The sequence below is a fragment of the Mesoplodon bidens genome (genome assembly GCF_964165515.1).
Source record: "Mesoplodon bidens genome assembly, chromosome: 3".
Classification (NCBI taxonomy): domain Eukaryota; kingdom Metazoa; phylum Chordata; class Mammalia; order Artiodactyla; family Ziphiidae; genus Mesoplodon; species Mesoplodon bidens.
In genome coordinates, this window is record NC_138178.1 from 62,630,006 (window position 1) to 62,649,669 (window position 19,664).

General features: G+C 51.2%; 1 protein-coding gene across 4 annotated transcripts in view; it reads left to right on the forward strand.

Moving 5' to 3' along the window:
- Positions 1-19,664, forward strand: part of CD276 (CD276 molecule) — a 30,393-nt gene that overhangs the window by 140 nt on the left and 10,589 nt on the right. The window contains exons 2-5 of one of the 4 annotated variants that reach the window (XM_081227443.1): positions 15,002-15,102; positions 16,154-16,280; positions 18,271-18,618; positions 18,808-19,122. In XM_081227443.1, the coding sequence (XP_081083569.1) occupies positions 16,208-16,280; positions 18,271-18,618; positions 18,808-19,122 (736 nt within the window). In that variant the 5' untranslated portion in view covers positions 15,002-15,102; positions 16,154-16,207. Of the gene's footprint in view, positions 1-15,001; positions 15,103-15,403; positions 15,515-16,153; positions 16,281-18,270; positions 18,619-18,807; positions 19,123-19,664 lie in introns of all 4 variants that reach the window. The other 3 variants (XM_081227440.1, XM_081227442.1, XM_081227441.1) reach the window with 3 other exon arrangements.

Here is a 19,664-nt window from a genome sequence, read left to right on the forward strand (position 1 = left end):
GCCTTTGTTTGCGGCCGAGCCCTGCCCCGGGCTGCCGGGCTGCGTGCCTGCTGCTGGGCTGCTAGAGCGGGCGGTGAGCCCCATCTCTCGCAGGGCGCCCCCCACCCCAGCCCTCTCCCCGGGCCCGGGCTGGCCTCCGCGCGGGGAGCACGGTGGACCCCGGCTCTGGGTCCCGGAGGCTCCAGGGGGCTACCAGAGTCCAGCCCCGCCCCCAGCTTTGCCTCCCCTCCCTGGCCGGCGGGGCCTGGGGCAGTGTGGGACCTGCCCTCCCCCGGGAAGGCGCTGGAGGAGGCTGGGCGGGTAGCTGTGATCGCGGAGGCCCTGGGTGTGCAGGGGGAATAGAGGCAGATCTGTCATTGTGTTGATGATTCTGGAAAGCTTCACGAAGCCACTAAGGGGGAAGTAGAGTCTCCCGGAGTCCCTGCAGAGGAAAACACCCTGACGTGACCACTAGTTCTGAGGAGGGGGGGGGTGCCAGGGAGAGGAGGGCGAGGGGCTGGATCGGGGAGCGGGGGTCGATTCTGCCTGGCCCAGAAGGATGAAGGAGTGGGCGACTGGAGGGCTTCCACGGGCAGCAGTGGGCACGAGGGGACAGATTCTGAGAAGGACGGGCAGGGACAGCTGGCCTGGGTGAAGGGATGCATAGTTGTTGGGGGGTGGGAGGCAGAGCACGAGGAAGCAGGGGTGGGGCCATTCGGGCTTGGGAGGTCTCAGGGAGATAGATGGTGGGTGGGGTAGAATGGAGAGGGGGTGGAGGAAAGGTAGGGACCCAGGGTGGGGACACACTAGAGGGGAGGGGATTGGATTGAATCCCAGTGTCCCAGGTCCTCTATTGCTGCTTAGCTATCGAATTGGCAGGTTTGGGGCCCTAAGGCAGTGAAACGCCAGAAAAGGGGATTTCTTTCTCAGCCAAACCTGCCCTAATGAGAAATGCGTGATGGATGACTCAGATACGGGATCTATCATCGAGGAAAACGTTAAGCAAATAGGAAGGCAAAAACCATTGGGGAGTTGGGAGGGTTTGTTTGACTTAATTGAGAAAAACTATTTACCTTCAACTTGGATGTGGATAATTGTAAATGAGTCTGATTTCATCATTAAATGAAGGCCCTAGATCCTTTTCTTACATGCTTGTCTTTAGCAGTTAGCTTCTATGTTAGAAAGTAATGAAGCTGTTCTGTTTTTAAGAGAGTTCTTTATTTAGTTCAGCCTCCTCTCTGACTCCCTCTCGCCTCCCAGAAGTCCCTAGGAAATCTGATGCTGTGCAGCCTTCCTTGTAGTTTGGGGCCCTGTACACAGGTGGGTGCTTTTGGAGGCTGAGAAATTGAAGTCTAAACTTGAATTTTAACTCTAAACATGTCCAGTGGGTTGGGCTGATCTGAGTGGCAGGGCTCTGAGGCTGTGGGTATGAGTGGTGGCTCATATTTCCAGCTCTTTTGGAAATGGGAATATTTTGGGTGAGTATATTCCCTGATATCTGGAGTTCCTGAGATTAAGCATTAACACTTAGGTTATCCATTAACCATGGAAATCTTTCTCCGCTGTATTACACATATCACAGTCTGACATCAGGACACTCCTAATGTCAGGGAAATTTTCCTTCATGACTTCAGATCAGCACTATGAACATCCGTTTTTGCACTAAGGACTTTTGTATAGCAAGGGGACTCTTGAGGGAGTGAGCTTTGCACTAAGTGGCTTCAGTGATGCTTGTATTGGTCCCATGACTGACTTTGGAATTCTTTTCTCTCTTCAATGACATCACTGGTGGTTTCTCCTGCTTGCTTTCAGTGAGCTTTCCAATTCATTCCAGACTCCTATGTTCCAAGAAATCGGGAAATCCAGCTTGTTAGAGATGGGAAGCCTACATTAAAGCAAGCTCAAGGATGAAAAGGGGTTCTGGGATTTGAGGACCGCTTTTCCTTCCTGTCCTCAGCCCTCTGCTCCTCTGTCTGGGCACCCAATGGAAGCAGGTTGGCTGAATGTCTGAGATACTCAGATGACTGATAGCTGGGTCAGGTGCTTGAATGCTTGTGGAAAGGACAGTTATAGAAGTGTTGTCCCTTCTGTAGAGCCTGTGTCCTTATTCTGCTGAGGTGGACTTCTGAAAGTTCCGGTGGGAATTCCTCTATCCTTAAACTGTAACCTTCTGTGGAGTCGTCAATCTTCATTCTTTGGAGTAGGATTTGGGTTTGATGCTGAGCTGAGCAATACTGTTTGGGGTCAGAGACTGAGTGTGATCATAGAGCCGTAAGTTGGGATTCCACAGCACCCAAAGAGACTCCTAGAAAGTGTTGTAGAACAAGCGTCTGGCTTATTGCAGGCTGCTTCTTGGTTGGACATACAGGGCTTGTGCTATGTGAAGAAAAATGACCCAAATCCAAGCAGCCTCTGAGATTAACAGAGCCTGAACCCGTGGCCTTGAGTCACAGGGTCAGAGGAGGAGGAAGAAGGGCAGGCAGGATGATGTCACTGCCCATGAGCTTATCCTCTGAGTGGGTGGCCACTTCCATTGCTGTCCTTTTCCCACACCCCCAGGGCAGGAATGACAGGGAGGTCCACTGGCAAAAGAGGAAAGGCATAGTCAGGGCCTGGGGGAGGAGGGCAAAGAGGGTGGGAACCGGTCCATGTGATCTTTGAGAAATTTCTTTTCGTCTCGTTGGCTCAGAATGGATCAAACATCTGGGGGAGGGCCACGTGTGCTTTATGTAACCCTTGCCTGCCAACTCCAGTTCTGCCACCCCTGCAGTAAGAGATTCCAGATAGGTGCATTGAGTTTTCAGGTTGGGGGGTGGGTGGGGCTGTGATGGATGCAGTCCTTTGAGGTAGGGTATCATTAGCTCCATTGTATAGATGGGTAAACTGAGGCCCAGAAAGAAGTCCCGTGCCCAAAGACATGCAGTTGGCAAATTCTGGGGCTGGGATGCTGTCTCCCTCCAGAACTGGCTCTTTCTGCTACTCTGGAGGCAGGCACAGTCTTTACCCCTCATTCTGGAGCCTGGTAAGATGTGCTAAGGGTCCCCACAACAAGGCAGAGGATTCATCTGGGGAGCTGGGGAGAGGGCAGGCCTGACCTGGGTATCCCAGACTAGTTGTCCTTGCAGCCCAGTTGGAACCATTGCTGAGAGTTCTTACTCTTCGAGAGGCCTGGTCCTCAGCACACTCGTGCCTCTCAGGAGTCCCTCTTACACCCTCCAGTTCTGACCAGTGCTCCCAGCCAGCTGCCCCCATTCTTCCTCATTCTCTTTGTGGTCCAGAGAATGACTGCCTCCTCCACACCCCTAATGCCTTTGGGCCTTTGGCCTTCCTGAGGCTTAGGGAGGGTATGTTGGAGGGAACCCGCTGGGAGTGGGGTTTGAGACACATCTTTTATTGGGAGCCTTGGAGCAGGGAGAGATACTACCTCTGGGAGGCAGGGCTCCCAGGCCACCCTAAATCAGTGTAGGCTCCTGGGAACTGGGCCTCCCATGGGGGAGACACTGGAATGTGTGCTTATGGAGATGGCCCTGTACTGGGGGATGTGGTGGCAGCAGGGGCAGTAGGGGCTTGAGCCCACTGGGAGGAGGAAGGGAGAGAGCACCACCAGGGATGAGCCAGACACAGAGATGGAGCTGAATTGTGATTTGCTGCTTTGGAGCTTGGGTGCTGGTGGGGTCCTAGGAGCAAAGGGGGTCAGAGAAAGAGTACTGTTCCCAGGGACCTAGATGTATAGATGTATAGCCTGACAGAGGAGGCTCGGTGCAGAGGATCCCAGGGGGACTTTTCCCCATGCCCATGGCAATAATAACAAAAGTAGTAATAATCGTTACCACTGTTTGAGTGCTAGGGGCTTTAAGTCCTCTCTGTATGTTATTTTATTCTTACAGCAGTTCTGTGGGGTAGGGATTGTTACCCACTTTTTAGGGATGTGGAATCAAATCTCAAAGAGGTTAAGTCATTTAAACTTGATCATGTGTCTAGCAAGGCTTCCGAGTTAGAATCTGAACCTAGGCCTGCCTGCTGTACCTGAGCTCAAACTGTACCCTGGGGCAGGCAAGGCAGTCTGATGATGCCATTTAACAGGTGAGGAATTGAGGCCCAGGGCCACTTGTGAGCAGGCTCTTAGTCACCTCTCATGGTGATTGATGACTGAGCATGGCAGCCTACACTCGTTTCTCTAGGCTCAGATTCCCATCTCTATGATGGGCATGGAAGTGGGCACTGGACAGGTGAACTCCAAGGAGCCTTCAAGCTCTGAGGACTAGTGGCGCCTGCTGCACTCATGAGGAGGAATCCCTGGAGATCCAGAGGGGCTGGTGCTTAGGTGGAGAGGGGTCTGCAGCATTGTTTTGCCAGGGTGAACCTCTTTCAGGGTAGAAACCTAAAGAATGTGAAGGCAGGGAGGTGTTTAGGTAGAACACATCTGGAGTAAGTGGACCCTTCCTTGAGTGAAGTCTGGAAAGGCTTCTGGAAGGGATGGGGTTTCCAGACATATCTAGGTAGGCACTTAACAGGACTCAGCAGAAGTTGAGTGAATGCAGATATATGTGTCACAGGCCTGCCAGGGCTTGACCTGGGATCCGCCCTCTGATTTGGTCTTATGCTCTCTCATGCCTTCCCTTCCTCTCTCCACTCCCCTCCTTTGAATCCTTTTTTTTCTGGCCAGACCTCTTCTGAGCTAAGTGTAGCTTTCACTTTTTTTCAGGGTTCTGTGTTTCTGATGGTGTGTATGTGTGTGTACCTCCCGTGTGCACCCATGTGCGTGTATAGCCTCTGCACACACTTCCAGTTCTGAGATGGTGTCACACTGCCTTGTCAAGTGGCTGTTGAACCCTGGAAGATGCAAACTCATTTTGTGGTGGCCCCTTAGCCAGAAGAGGGTGTGAGAGGCAGGCCAGCTGCTGTAGCAAAAGTCACCATGTTCTCAGATCTACTGAGATGTCTACATTCTCTCTGGTTTTGCCTCCTCCGGTTCTGATGCCCTGACTTCAGTGTGGAGAGGGTGCCTCGGTGGGGACGGTCTGGCTTGGGGAGGCCAGGGGCTCTGCTCTGTCCTGTTCTCCCTCTTCTTGTTCTTCCTATAAGCCATAAGGGAAGCAAGCTGCGGATGCCAGCCCCACTCTGCTGGGCTGGCGCTGATGACACACTGCTGTCTTGACTCACACAGAAATCACTTGGAGAGGAAGAATTGATTTCTTCTCTTGAGTGGGATCGCGGGGGTGGGGAGCAGTGCCCAGTGGACAGCCTTGAACCCCAAAGGCCCAAACTGACTCATTATCAGGAAAAAGGAAGGCCAACAGGATTCCCAGGGAACTCTGGAGATCCCCTCGACTCTTTCCCCAGACTCCATTTATAGAGCGCCTGTACTAACTAGGACAGTTTAGATAATTTTGCTCAGTTGAGTCCTATAATCATCCTATGAGGGTAGAGTTTAAATTCCTATTGCCCAAATGAGCAAACAGAGACTCAGAAAGGATGTTTTCCCAAAGTCGCATGGCTAGGAAGTGGCAGAGTCTGGATTTATATCTCCGACTCCAGAGTCATCTTCTAAAACACCAGGGCTCACTCCTTCCATGAAGCTTCTCGTGACTACACCAGCCCAGCATGTGATCGTGGTCATAGCACAGGAAGGAGGCCAGGACCTTCCTTTGAGGGTTAAGGAGATGAAGACCCTGAGAGGCAATGGGCTTGCTCTAGGGAGCCTAGCAAGTCAGTGACAGAGCCTGGTCTAAAACCCGCATAAATCTTTATGTTGCTGTTTTCCTTTTTCGTTTGTTAATACAAAAGAATTACATGCTCGTTGTCAAAGTTACAGAAGTACATCAACTAGAAGGTGGAAGTAGACCTTTACCTTCATCCCCATGCCCCAGAGTTGGGTTCACTATCACACTTCCAGACCCATTTTCTATATACAGACATTCATCCATCCATCTCTCTATCTATCTAAACACACAGGCATTCATTCATTCATTCATTCATTGAACAGTGCTTTGAACACTCATTATTTGCCAAGCCTTTGGTAGAACTAAGGATCCAATAGTAAATAAAGCAGACGTGGTTCCTGCTCAGGGAGGTCCCAGTATGACACGAGGTAAACAAACTGCAACGCAGAACAGGGACATCCTTAGAGTGGCAGACCTCCAACCCAGCTTTTCTGCCTAGGTGACCCTCAGGATGTCATCCAGGAAGAAGGAACTGTGTTTGCAAAAACCCTATGAGGTAGGGAAGAGGGTCTCATTGTAAGAGACCCTGATGGAGAGGTCAGTGGGCCAGGCAGGGCCCTGCATGCCATGGAGGAGCTGATTAGATATTGAAAGTGATGACATGATGCACTTTTGTTTTTACAGCAGTTTTTCTGGTTGCTGTGTAGAGTCTAGATGGGAGTATAGAACTGGGTTGGGGGACAAGAGAGAAAGTGGGGGACCGGTGAGGAGGCTTTTGTAGTCATGCAGGCAAGAGATGATGGTGACTTGGCAGACCAGAGAGAGAAGCAGAGGTGGAGGGGAATAGAGAGAGTAAAGATATATCGGGTTGCCAAACTTTTTCTGTAAAGGGCCAGAAAGTAAATAGTTCAGGCTTCGTGACTATTGAGACTACTCAGTTCTACTGTTGTAGTGGAAAAGCAGCCACAGACAATATGTGAATGAATGAAGTGTGGCTGTGTGCCAATGAAACTTTATTTACGGATACTGAAATTTGAATTTCATGTGATTTCCATGTGTCCTGAAATAGTCTTCTTCTTTTCTAACCATTTAAAAAGGTAAACCTTGTCTTAACTGGTGAACTGAACAAAAGCAGGTGGTGAGCTGGATTTGGTGCTGGGGCTGTAGTTTGCAGACCCTTGAGATATATTTTGGGGTCAGGGATGGCTGTTCTTGGTGATGGATTGTAAGGGTGTGAGAAATCAGGTCTCTGGCTTGATCAGAGGGGGTGGAAGATGGTGCCTTTACGAAGTGGGAAGGGCTGGGGAGGAACAGGTTTGGGGGAGAAATCCAGAGTTTGAAGAGGGACCTGTTAAGAGGGAGATGCCTGTGAGTCATTGGAACACAGATATTTAGGAGACAGTTGGGTTTAAGTTTGGAGCTCAGATGAGAGGTGTGGACTTGGAGAAGTAAATCTGGGAGTTGCCAGTATATAAATGATATTTAAAGCCATGGGAGTGGATGAAATCATCTAGGAAAAAATAGTAGAGAGAATTAAGGAGAGGGCCTAGGAGCAAGTTCCAGGGGGTTCAGTGCCAGAGAAGGAAGGGCCTGCACTGAGATATAGGAGATGGAGCGAGAGGTAGGTGACTAGATCTGGGACCGTGGGACCATTTATTAATATAGAAATTAGGTCATATAACTCACAATATTCTTTATTCACATGACCTATGTCATGGGCTTATTTCCATGTAAGTACACCTTCTTTTGAAAGGCGGTATGCTATTCCATTGTATAGATGCACCATAATTAACGTACCAGTTCCCTGTTGTTTTCCACTTTTGCTGCTGCCTGGGTGCCTTTGAGAATGGAGCTAGTGTTTCTGTAAACCAGTCCCTGGCAACTATGGCCCCGGGGCCCAATCTTTTGCTGCTTGGTTTTGTATAGCCCAGAAGCTAAGAATGGTTTTTACATTTCTAATGGTTGAAAAAAAATCATGTGATTCATGAAAATTATATGCAATTCAGTTCCGAGTGTCCATAAATAAAGTTCTATTGGAACACAGCTCTGCTCATGCATTTATGCACTGTCTCTGGCTGCTTTCCTGCTGTAAGGGCAGAGTCGAGCACTTGTGACAGATATGGGAGGGCCTGCAAAGCCTAAAACATTTGCTATCTGGACCTTCACAGAAGAAATTTGCTGAACCCTGCCTGACTCGATTCTACATCCAGAACCAGCAGTAGGTCCACACACAGGCTGGGCAGGGTATTTTGAGCATCTCTGGGAGGACACGATCTAGAGAAAAAATTCTTTGATGCCCCAAATTCTGCCATCAGCTCTTATTTTGAGTAAACCATTGCCCTTTTAAAACATCATCCTTTAAAATTCAAACCTCCTCTGCAAGGTTAACGTTACATATGCATCAATTAATCAAAGGTTGGGCCTACCTATGGCAACAATATTACTCCTCTACTTAAAACCCTTTCTTTCTTATCACCTACCAGCTAAATCCAAACATGACCTCCTGTTCCAGCCCTGGCTTGCCCTTTAGCTTCTCCTCCTCCTGTGACCACCATGTTACATCTCCTGTCCGCCCACATGGAAGGGCCTGCATTCCCCCAGCCTCCCATGCTGCTTCCTTCCTCATTGCCTTTGCCTGGGTTTCTCCCAGTGCCTGGAATGGCCTTTCCCAGCCTGACCACCTGGGGAGCTTCAGGTCAGTTTTAAGGGTTCACCTTTAGGGTTATCATGTCTCTGAGGTACCTCCAAGTGGCCCTCACTGTATCTTAAATAGTACACTGTACTGAACTGCAGTGATTTCTGTGCACTCCCCTATTGTAATGCAGGCTCCTTGAGGACAGAGACAGCTTAGGCCTCTCTCTGTCCCCATTGCCTGCCTAGCAGGCACTCAGTGAAGAGTTAAGTGAATAGCTAAATACACGAATGAATGTATATTCAAGGACTCCTTCGGTTGTAGATAATAGAAACCTGGCTCAAACTGGCTTAAGGAAAAAAAAAAGATTACTCATGTATCTGGGCAGTCTAGTGCAGCTTGCTTCAGGAATAGGGGCTGAAATGTTGTTTTCGGGGCTCAGTATCTCTCCTGCCTTCACCTCTGCCTCTGTATTTGTTTGGATCAATTCTTTAGGTTATTGCTAGCTGATAGATTCATTGCCAACAGCCCCAGACCACATCCTTCTTAGCAACCTCAGCAAGAAAGAGTGTTTTCTGAGAGCGCTGGCAGCAAAGCCCTGGGAGGTCTCTGATTGGGTGTGGCCTGGCTCACAGGCTCATTCCCAAGCAAATCACTGAGTGGGGGCAGGGCAGGCATTCTCCAGTAAGCTGGGTCTGGTCATACGCTGAGGCCTGAGGCTGGGAATCAGCCCCACCAGCACCAAATGGAGACTGGGTTCCCTGCAGGAAAGTGGAGCCCTGTTATCACAAGGAGCCAGCCTAGAACGAGAGAGGGGCACTCTAGAAGAAAGGATGAGGAACAAAATAAGAGTATCAAGACTGACTAGTGAAGGCAGAGAAGGTCTGCGCAGCATCTATTTTGCTTCTGTATCAAGGAAAGAAGGGACAGAGGCTGTTAAGAAGGAACCGGAAGTTCAGTCCAGGAGGGGAGGTGATAATCTGCTTTAAATGGATTTGTCTTCTGGCCCCTAGGATTGCTGAGTGAATTTGGAGATAAGATCTCTGAGAAGCTATCAGGGATATTTCAGGACAACTGGGGTAGACAGTGGGGGCGGGGGGAGGGGGAAGGTGTGGGTCACAGCATTCCAGTTTCCCACTGTGTACAGAATCAATCCAGGGTCCCTAACCGACCCCTGAGCACCTCCCTTGCCTCATCTCCTGACTGCCTCTCCTCGGAGTCCCCGTCTTCCCAGAATATGCTGTGGGTGGTTGCTCCTCCGTGACTTTGCTGGTGCTGCCCCCTGTGCCAGAGAGCTGAAATGTCTCCTCCTCTCTGAGGTCCAACTAAACCTCCCCACTCCTTCATGAAGTGCTTGACCCTCCATTCCCGTAATACCTGCTATAAACCTGCATTATGCTTGTTGTGTGAATGGATAAATGAATGCTGGAAGACCTAAGATGGGCAAATAACCAGTTTTATGGGGAATAAGGTAGATTGTGGGAAGAACAGATTGGTGACCTTAATCCCTGACAAAACCCTGGAACTAACTGTCAACTGAGCACTTGAGGAAGAGTCCATCTTCTTCAAATGACCCTTTTTTCTGGTTCTTCTCCACTTGAGTGGTCCCCCTCCAGAAGCAGTGACACTTTGGGGATGAGATAGATGGGCAGCTGGGTGAGTGGCCGCACAAGTAGGAAAACTTGTAAACCCAAAGCCCTGAATAGTGGATGGACGTTGATCCTGGGGCAGACCCTAGTGTTGTAGGGCTTTCCTGTTCCTGTCCTCTCCCTGAGGACCTTGATGACACAAGAAACAAAGTGGGGAGAGGAGGGCAACCTTTTTAGATAAATTCATTTGTTCTCTTCTTCATCCACCAAAAAATTATTGAGCACCTTCTATGCACCAGGTACTGTCAAAACAGTACTTCAAAAATGGCATCATTACATAACATTGTGGCATGGTTACATAACAGTGTGACTGCACTTAATGCCACCAAATTGTACACTTAAAAATGGTTAAAATGGGAATTCCCTGGGGGTCAAGTTGTTAAGACTGCACGCTTTCACTGCTGAGGGAGGGCCCAGGTTCGATCCCTGGTTGGGGAACTAAGATCCCACAAGCCATGGGGTGAGGCAAAAAAGAAGAAAAAGAGGTTCAAATGGTAAACTTCATGTTGTGTGTATTTTGCCATAATTAAAAAATATATATCACGGCAGTTGGAGTGAGGGACTCAGCTTAACTGAATGAAATGTAATAGTAGGGGGCTTCCCTGGTGGCGCAGTGGTTGGGAGTCCGCCTGCCGATGTGGGGGGCACGGGTTCGTGCCCCGGTCCGGGAGGATCCCATGTGCAGCGGAGCGGCTGGCCCCGTGGGCCATGGCCGCTGGGCCTGCGCGTCCAGACCCTGTGCTCCATGGCAGGAGAGGCTGCAGTGGTGAGAGGCCCACATACGGCAAAAAAAAAAAAAAAAGTAACAGTAACAAATGAAACATCCTATAAAGCTCCACCCCTTCCCTGAATTTTTCAGAAGAGGATGGCAGAGATGTGGATCTGCAGCAATGTGAGCAAATGACTTCTGGTTGTTGGCCACAGATTTGACAGTCTATTATTTTGGGTTGTTTTGGTGAAAAATGTGGCATGGCTGCCCAATATGACCTCTACCAGAGAGAGGAAGTTCCAATACTTGCAGGGCTGTTATAAGGGAGGGGCAGACTTGTTCTGCATGGTCCAAGGGGTCGCATGAGGAATGATATGGGCTGACAGACTTTGGCTCAGTAAAAGGTAGAGCTTTCCACCAATGAGAGCTGCTCAAAAGCCAGTGGATTTCTTTGGGAGGTAGTGGGTGCCTATCACTAAAGGGAGCAAACAGAAGTTGTGGGAGTGGCCAGAGAAAGGTTCCCCGTTCTGCGACCTGACCATTAACTTCTGCATCTTCTTCAGAATTTGTTGGGCGGGGGGGCCTCTTCTCATTCCATGAGCTCCCTCAGTGATCCCAACTTTGGCTTCCATGAATAGCTCCCCCGTCCTGTTCTGAGTTCCAGCTCTGTGTGTCCAGGAATCCATCAGACATTTTGTCACGGATGATCCATTCCAAGCCCAATCAGAATTGTTCTTCCCCCTCATTTCCAGGTCTCCCCATCTTCTGTGTGTGACACACGCACCCATGGGTTGAAGCCTTCAGTACATCCTTGGCTCTTTCAGCCCCTCACATACAAACAATCCCTAAGACCAGTCATGTCTACCCTTGAAATATCTCCTAAGCTGTGCCCAGGTATCATTAAGTGACTCTGATGAGATAGTGTTCAGTTCATGTTTTGAAACACCTATTCTAGATGTGGTTTCCTTTTGCTGCTCTGAGCAGTAGCAATTTTCACGGGGTGGGAAGAGGGGGAAGAGAAGGCGGGAGAGGAAGGGAGGGATGAGTCCCTAAATTAGTCACTTCAGATGCTGTAAGAAAGACCCAAAATAACGGTGACGCTAGAATAGATGCTTATTCTAACCCAAGTGACAGTCCGGGTATGTACAGTGCTGATACTGCAGCCACTCAGGGGCCCTCTGTCCTGCTGTTCTGCAGTCCCCAGGGTGTTGCCTTTGGCAGCATGGTCCTAGAGGGCTCACCACATCTGTGTTCCAGCCAGTGGGAAGGGGGAGGAGAAGAGAGAGAGTGTGCTCCTTCTCTTTAAAGGCATGCCCCAGAAGTTGTACACATCAGTTCCTCCCACATCCTATTAACCAGAAAATGATCACATGGCCATACCCTGCTGCAAGGCAGGCTGGGATCTGTAGTCTTTAGCCAAGAGGCCCTGTGCCTAACAAAATATTCTACAGAAGAGGAAGAGAACAGATGTAAGGGGAACACTAGTGGTTTCTACCACAGTCATTTTGTACATTTCATTGTGACCTGCATGGCAGTTAATTGGCTAGACCTTAAGGATAGAGTACATGAAGGCTTAACGTACTAATGAAGTTCCATTAGCATCCAGTAAAGCGTTTTTTCTTTTATAGATGGGAACATTGAGCTCAGAGAGGGGAAGTCACCTATTAAGACTGCACAGCAAAGTGTCAGAACTGGGACTAGAACCCAAACTTTGGGCTCACTTTTTACTGTTTCAAAGAGATCTGGCTGAGAGGCAGACAAGCAGTGCCAGGAGGACAGGTCTCTTGGGGCTGGGGAGAGACCACCTTTCCCAGCCTGTCTACCTGCAGAGCTGCTCATCATTTGTCAGCACTCACCTTTAGGGTTATCCTATCTCTGAGGTGCCTCCAAATAGTCCTCACTGTATCTTTTTTTTTTTTTTTCTCGGTGTGTGGGCCTCTCACTGTTGTGGCCTCTCCCGTTGCGGAGCACAGGCTCCGGACGTGCAGGCTCAGCGGCCACGGCTCACGGGCCCAGCCGCTCTGTGGCATGTGGGATATTCCCAGGCCGGGGCACAAACCCATGTCCCCTGCATCGGCAGGCGGACTCTCAACCACTGCGCCACCAGGGAAGCCCAGCCCTCACTGTATCTTAAACAGCACTCTGTACGGAACTGCGGTGATTTTTGTGCACTTCCCTGTTGACGCAAGACAGACGCAGCTTAGTCCTCTCTGTTCCCAGTGCCTGCCTACCAGGCACTTGGTGAATAGTTAAGTGAATAACTAAATACATAAATGAATGTATATTCAAGGACTCCTTCAATTGCAGGTAATAGAAACTTAGCTCAAACTGGCCTGAGGGGGGAAAAAATGATTGGCTCAAGTATCTGGGCAGTCTAGGTATGCAGCTTGCTTCAGGCATAGCTGGATCCAGGGGCTTAACTGCTGTTTTCAGAAGCTATGCTTCTATCCTATGCTGGCTAGCAAAGATTGACACTGGTTATGTGGCTTGACCCTTCTTGCCCTCTCCGTGGGAAATGTTGTCCAAGCAGCCCCTGCAGGAATTGGGAAGAGGCAGGGGGTTAAGAGAATATGGGGTGCTATTGGTGGTCATGGTAGGGGCAAGGAGTTCCTCTTGGATATCCTCAGGTCCAGGGCATCTTGGTAAAGAGCCCAGCCTCAGCCCTTGATTTTTGGTTTTGGCTTTATGGGGGTACATCTTGGGTCATCTCTTGGGAGCTTCCCTGTGGCTCCACCTCTGCTGAGGTTGGATGCACTTACTGTATCCTCAGGCCAAGGGTGGCCTGGCCCCCTCACTCCTGCTCCTCTGGGAAAGCCAAGGCACCCTGTGGTCTTTCCTGGCAGGGTTCCATGGAGTTCCCACATTCTGCTGGAACTGGGGTAGACGGGGGCGGGGATGTGGTAGTGGCGGTGGCGGGGGAGGGTGGCGGTGGCAGGGAGGAGGAGGAAGGACCGTCTGCTGACTCACTGGGAGGGGCGGTACATGCTGACTCCAGGGCAGGTCCTGCCTGGGGATGACAATTCCCCTTTGTAGAAAAGGTGGGCATGAATGCAGCATGAGGTCTGTGTGTCTCCATGGGGCTCTGCGTACTAGGCAGCCCATCTGTCCCACTGGTCACAGGCCATGCTCTCATTCCCTGGCAACATCTTGTCTCTGAGATGTGTTTCTCCCTCCTGCCTTCAGCTCTGGGAGCCCAGCTATTGGGGTGGGAGTCTCTCGGTGTCCTCGGTTCTGGTGTGTCAAGGGCTTCTCCCCAGGGAAAGCATGAGAGTGGGAACTTCCTGAGTCCAGAGTCTAGGAAAGGAGTTGAAGGGAGCAAATCCAATGCCCACCCCTGGGAACCTCTCATCCTCCCTCTGGAGGGAAGGACAGCTCGGCTCTTGGGGAACCTGATAGGTCTGGTCGGAAGAGAGGTGCTCCCTGAACTCCCACATTCGTGGAGGTGGCAGGCAGTCCCAAGTGACCCTGGCAAGTACAACCCAGTGGCAGGAATTAGCTTGATGGATGAAGGAGAAGTCATAAGAAAGGTCTTGAGTGCCAGGCAGAGGCGTGTGGGTTTACTCCCGCGGTAAATAGGGAACCATGAGAGGTGCCTGTGGGGGAAGGATGTGAGCAGATTCCTGCCTCAGCTCCTAAGAGGAGACATGTAAAATGTGGGGTTGTCAGGGACGGACTGGAGGGTCCCAGGAGGATCACAGGAACGCTGGTCGCACAGGTCGGGGTGGGAGACGGTGGGAAGGGTGAGGGAGGCCCAGGAAGGACAGGCCTTGGTTCTGTCTGGGGGTGAAAGAAAGGAAGGGAGACTCGGAATCTGGGAGTTTCTTAACCTTAGTCCCTGTGATTCCTTCAGTGGGCAGGCAAGCATGGCAGGCCGCTGCCTGCCAGCACTTCCTCTGGGCCGTGGTGGCCCTTGGCAGGATGTGGTGCCTGCCAAGGGTGACATTATGAATGGAGTGCGAAGGCTGCTGACTCAGCAGGCGGCAAGGCTTTGAGGCCGCCAGGTTTGGACCGGAAGTGTCTGGTAAGGAAGTGGCGGCTCAGGGCTTCCCCGCTGCGGACAGCTGGGGGTGGAGGATGTGCTTGGCAGGATGCACCCGGCTTGGCTAAGGGACTCCCTCAGCTCAGCTGCTGGATGTGTGTGGGGGGGTGGGGAGTGGGGTGCTAGGCTGGGATTGGGAGGGTTGAGGCTGGGTGCCTGTGACTGGAATTGATGCTAATGGCTGTTGATGACATTTGCTCCCTGGAAGGACAGAGAGGTGTGTCAGGAGGTGGGGAACTCGAACCCTTCTCATCTGTGCTCTCTGGCAAATTACATCACACTAATGAAGTCCCCTCCCTTATCTGGGCTTTAATTTTTTTCTTCTTGCAGAATGGGACCAAGTCAGGCAGCCCGGCTCCCTGGGTGGTTTGGAGAATGTGAAACCTTTTGTATTTTTGTGAAATCACGTTGGATAGCATGAATCGACCCTGGTGACGTGGTCTGGTCAGGAGGTGGCATGAACAATCAGGCAGCAGCTGTGGGACACAGGGAGAAGGCGGACAGCTTGGTGGGGCTGGGCGTGCGCAGAAGGGCAGCCAGGACCAGGAGCAGGGCTGGACCCAGGGAGGTCTGGGTCTCCCTGGCTCAGGTCTGACGTGTAGTCACAGAAATGCCTCACTTGGTCCTGACTCCGCTTGGGGGATCAGCCCTAGTCCAGGCCTCGTCCATTTCTGATCGGTCTTGGGCACTCAATACACACAGGTTAAACTAGCCAGTGTCCTTTCCCTTCAGCCCCGTACTCATATACCAGGCTGCCTTCTAGAGGTCTCACCTGGAAGTTCCTGCACAAACACTGCTCACTGTATGTGCCCTACACTGAACCCTTCCACATTCTCTGTCTCCGTGAGTGCCCCACCTGGTCACTGGGCTCAAACCATGGACACCCTGACTGCTCCCTCTCTCTCCCCGCTGTCCTACCATGCTGTCACTTTCCCCCAGACCTGCTTTGTCTCTTCTGTCCAGCTCTTCTCATTTATCCTGCACATGCTGTCAGAGTAAGTAATCTTTAGGAACCACAGCTCTGACCATATCCTTCCCTCTATTCCAGAACCTTCAGTGGCTCCCAGCTGCCTTTAGGATAAACTTCCAACCTCTTAGCCAATCTCTAAGTCTTATTCTTCCCTACCAGCTGTTGTCTTGAGCCCAAAAAATCCATGTACATCCTTGGCCTGAGCAGGCAGACTTGCCTTTACTAGCTGCCTTGCCTCTCCTTCCTTTTGTTTGCATACCAACATCTTAGAAGGGGTGGGTCCCAGCTGCCCCCTGCCCTGCTCCCCTGATCCAGCCTCCCCAGTGACTCACTTCCCTCCTGCCAGCATCTCTCAAAATATCCCTCAGCAGGGAGCCTTGTGCGGGTATAGGAGGGAGGACCTCCCAGCGGGCAGTTGCAGCCTTCCACCAAGCTGGTCCAGGGGAGATGAGGTGAGAGAGGGCCTGGGGAGGACATTTTGAGACAAAGGCCTCACTTCCTCTTCCTCACAGGCAGGGGCAGCCTTCCACCACGGAGAGCCCAGCTGTCAGCTGCCTCACAGGAAGATGCTGTGTGGACCGGGCAGCACGGGTATGCGTGTGGCCACTGCCCTGGGAGTGCTGTGGTTCTGCCTCGCAGGTGAGGGGAGCAGAGTGGGGCCTGGAGGCGGAGGAGGAGGGGACCATTCCCACCAAGCCTCTCTGTCTAGCAGGGCTGGGGAGGTTTTGGCTAACCTCCCAATCTCCTCTCTGCCCTGTCCACCTCCTTCCTACCTCTGGGATCCAACAGGCAACTTACTTTACATTTTTTAGACTCTGTTTTCTCTTCTGTAAAATGGTAATGTGAGCACTAAATGTGATAATGCTGTTTCTCGAACAGACTGTATGTGTGCTTCCTCCCCAGGGCCTTTGCACATACTGTTCCCTCTGCCTGAAGCTTTCTGCCCCTGAATGTCTGCAGGACTTGATCCCTTATTTCATTCAAGTCTTTGCTCAAATGCCACCTTCCCCAGGCTTTCCTGGCTACCTTGTATAAAATAGCTCATCTTCCCTTCCTTTCCCTGACCTTACTTCATGCTTCTTCCCAACATTTATCTCCACCTGACATATTATATGTTTGCTTGCTTATTGCCTGCTCTGCTCAAAGAGCAGGATGTATCTCCAGGGCCAAGATTGATGCCAGCCTCATACAGGTGTGTAAATCTTCCCACACAGTTCTTGGCACAGAGTTAGCATTCAATAATGGCAGCTACTTTAATAACAACATCATCGTAATTCAAATCCTAATCAGTTTCTGCTCTAAGGGAGAGTTTGCCTTCTCCCGCCAAGGGGAAGACAAAGTTGAGTGTCTGGTGCCATCTGGTGGTCAGAAAGAGGAAGTACCGCTTTACCTAGAGCTATTGATCCTTTGATTTCTTCAGACAAAGGGCTTTGTCTGGGTGATTCCTCCGGTTTCATCCCCCAAATGCCTGATACAAGGGGCACCCTGTTGGTCTCCAACTAGAGAGCTGGCCTGTGGCACCTGGCATTGTGGCAAGAGATCCAATGCCCACTTAAGACCTTTAGAGATCACTACACACTGCAAAGATGATGATACCCACTCCCTGTATGTTATTCATGATGAAAATACTAAGTATAAAATGCTATTTTTCTAAGTGTGAGAAACCTTTAATGAGTGCAGTATTCAGTTAGCTTTGTTTCGAGACTGTTTGATCTTCACACTTTTTGAGTGTGCCTGCTTTGCTGGTGCCCAAAGCACACAATCTAAGCATTATGCAAGAATGGCAGTGCCAGGCTAGGGGACACATCTCACCAAAAGAAAAGCTATCAGGAACCCCTACTTAACTTTCCAGGGCTCTAAAAGAAGAGCTGGACTGGAGGCAGAGGTGACTGGGTGGGAGGCTGCAGGGTAAATCGACAGGATAGAGGGCAGGGGTAGGAGCAGGGGAACCTGCCCCACCGGGCTTTTCTATGGTTATGTCATACTCTTTTTTCATTCCCTTTCAATCTCAGCTTAATATCTCTTTATGGAGAACGTGGCTCACCACCATATTTAAATGCATGGGTATTCTTTCTTTCTTGCATAAAAACTAATCATGTGTATTTAGGAAAAGAAAAATGAAAAAGCACTTGTGATTCTTTCTCATCCAGAGAAAACCACATGTTGGTTCATACTTTTTTAAGACCCTTTTTACAATTTATAAAGATAATATATATTTGGGAAATGCAACCAGCACAGACAGGTGTAAAATACCTGCCAGAGTTTTGAAAAGCTACCTCCTTGCTTTCTATCCATTGGCTTGCTTTCTTCCTTCATACCCCTAATCACATACTAATAAGAATTTGTGTGCTAGTTTGTCCCTCTCTGCCACTAAAACGTAAGCTCTGTAGGGGTGTGACCTTGGTGTTGTTCTCCGTGGCATTCCTAACTCTTACCCCTGGCATAGTGGGTGCTTACTATATTCCTGCTGACTGAATTAGAACCAAAGGTAATAAACTCTTAGGCCTTAAAAAAAGGGGGGTGGGGGGTGGACAGGGCCTGAAGGTAACCCGGAAGGGGAGGGGGACTAGGGAGGCCCGGAGTGTCCCGGCCCCTCCTCACCGTCCCACCCCACCAACCGCATCCCCAGGCGCCGCAGTGGAAGTCCGGATCCCTGAAGACCCCGTGGTGGCCCTCCTGGGCACTGACGCCACCCTGCGCTGCTCCTTCTCACCCGAGCCCGGCCTCAGCCTGGCACAGCTCAACCTCATCTGGCAGCTGACAGACACCAAACAGCTGGTGCACAGCTTCGCCTGGGGCCGCGACCAGGGCAGCGCCTATGCCAATCGCACTGCGCTCTTCCCAGACCTGCTGGCTCAGGGCAACGCGTCCCTGAGGCTGCAGCGCGTGCGCGTGGCCGATGAGGGCAGCTTCACCTGCTTTCTGAACATCCGGGACTTTGGCAGCGGCAGCGCCGCGGTCAGCCTGCAGGTGGCAGGTGAGAGCCGCGAAGGGGGGCGGTGTGTGCCCTCCCTTTGGCACACCCCTCATACTTCCCGCAGCCCCTTTACCCACTGCCCCAGCGCTGACCCGTGTCCTCACAGCCCCAGGCACCTTTCCCCTCCACTGTGTCCCGCTGCCCTTGCCTTACGTTGACCTCTGCCCTCTACTCTCTGCTCCCCTCCAGCCCCCTACTCAAAGCCCAGCATGACCCTGGAGCCCAACAAGGACCTGCGGCCCGGGGACACGGTGACCATCACGTGCTCCAGCTACCGGGGCTACCCCGAGGCCGAAGTGTTCTGGCGGGATGGGCAGGGTGCGCCCTTGACCGGCAACGTAACCACGTCGCAGACGGCTAAGGAGCAGGGCTTGTTCGACGTGCGCAGTGTCCTGAGAGTGGTGTTGGGCACTAATGGCACCTACAGCTGCCTGGTGCGCAACCCCGTGCTGCAGCAGGACGCTCATGGCTCTGTCACCATCACACCGCATAGAAACCCCACAGGTTTTTGTTTTGTTTTCTTAAGTGTCCCCCTGGGGGTGGTGGTGGTCCTGTGTGCAGGGGTCACGGTATCTGAATCTAGCTCCATACCTTCAGTCTCCCGGAACAGTGAGATGCCTAATAATAATAACGGAAAAGATAAACATGGTGCGTAGGCGGCAATCTAACCGTGGTGGGAGTGGGTGAGGGTGATGATTACAGGTCCTCTCAGCTCTCTAGGTCCCCTGACTCCAGGGCTCTGGAAACCTCTGGAGAGAATGGAGAAGCATTCAGATCTCAGAAGAGAGCAGAAGGATAGGAGAGGGAAATGGATCCTGGTGGAAAGGGGAGTTTTGCTAGGGCTGGAGGCTGCTCTAGGCCAGGTCCCCCCACCCCCCCGGGGACGGACCTTGTCAGGCCAAGGCCAAACTGCTGTGATTCTTGTCAGAAGATTAGGGAGACTCCACGCCTGGAAGTGCTGAGACTTAATCTGTTTTTAGGTCTGGGGAGAAAATGGGAAGATGGAACGGGACCTGGGGGTTGATGGAGGAGCAGGATGCTGGGGG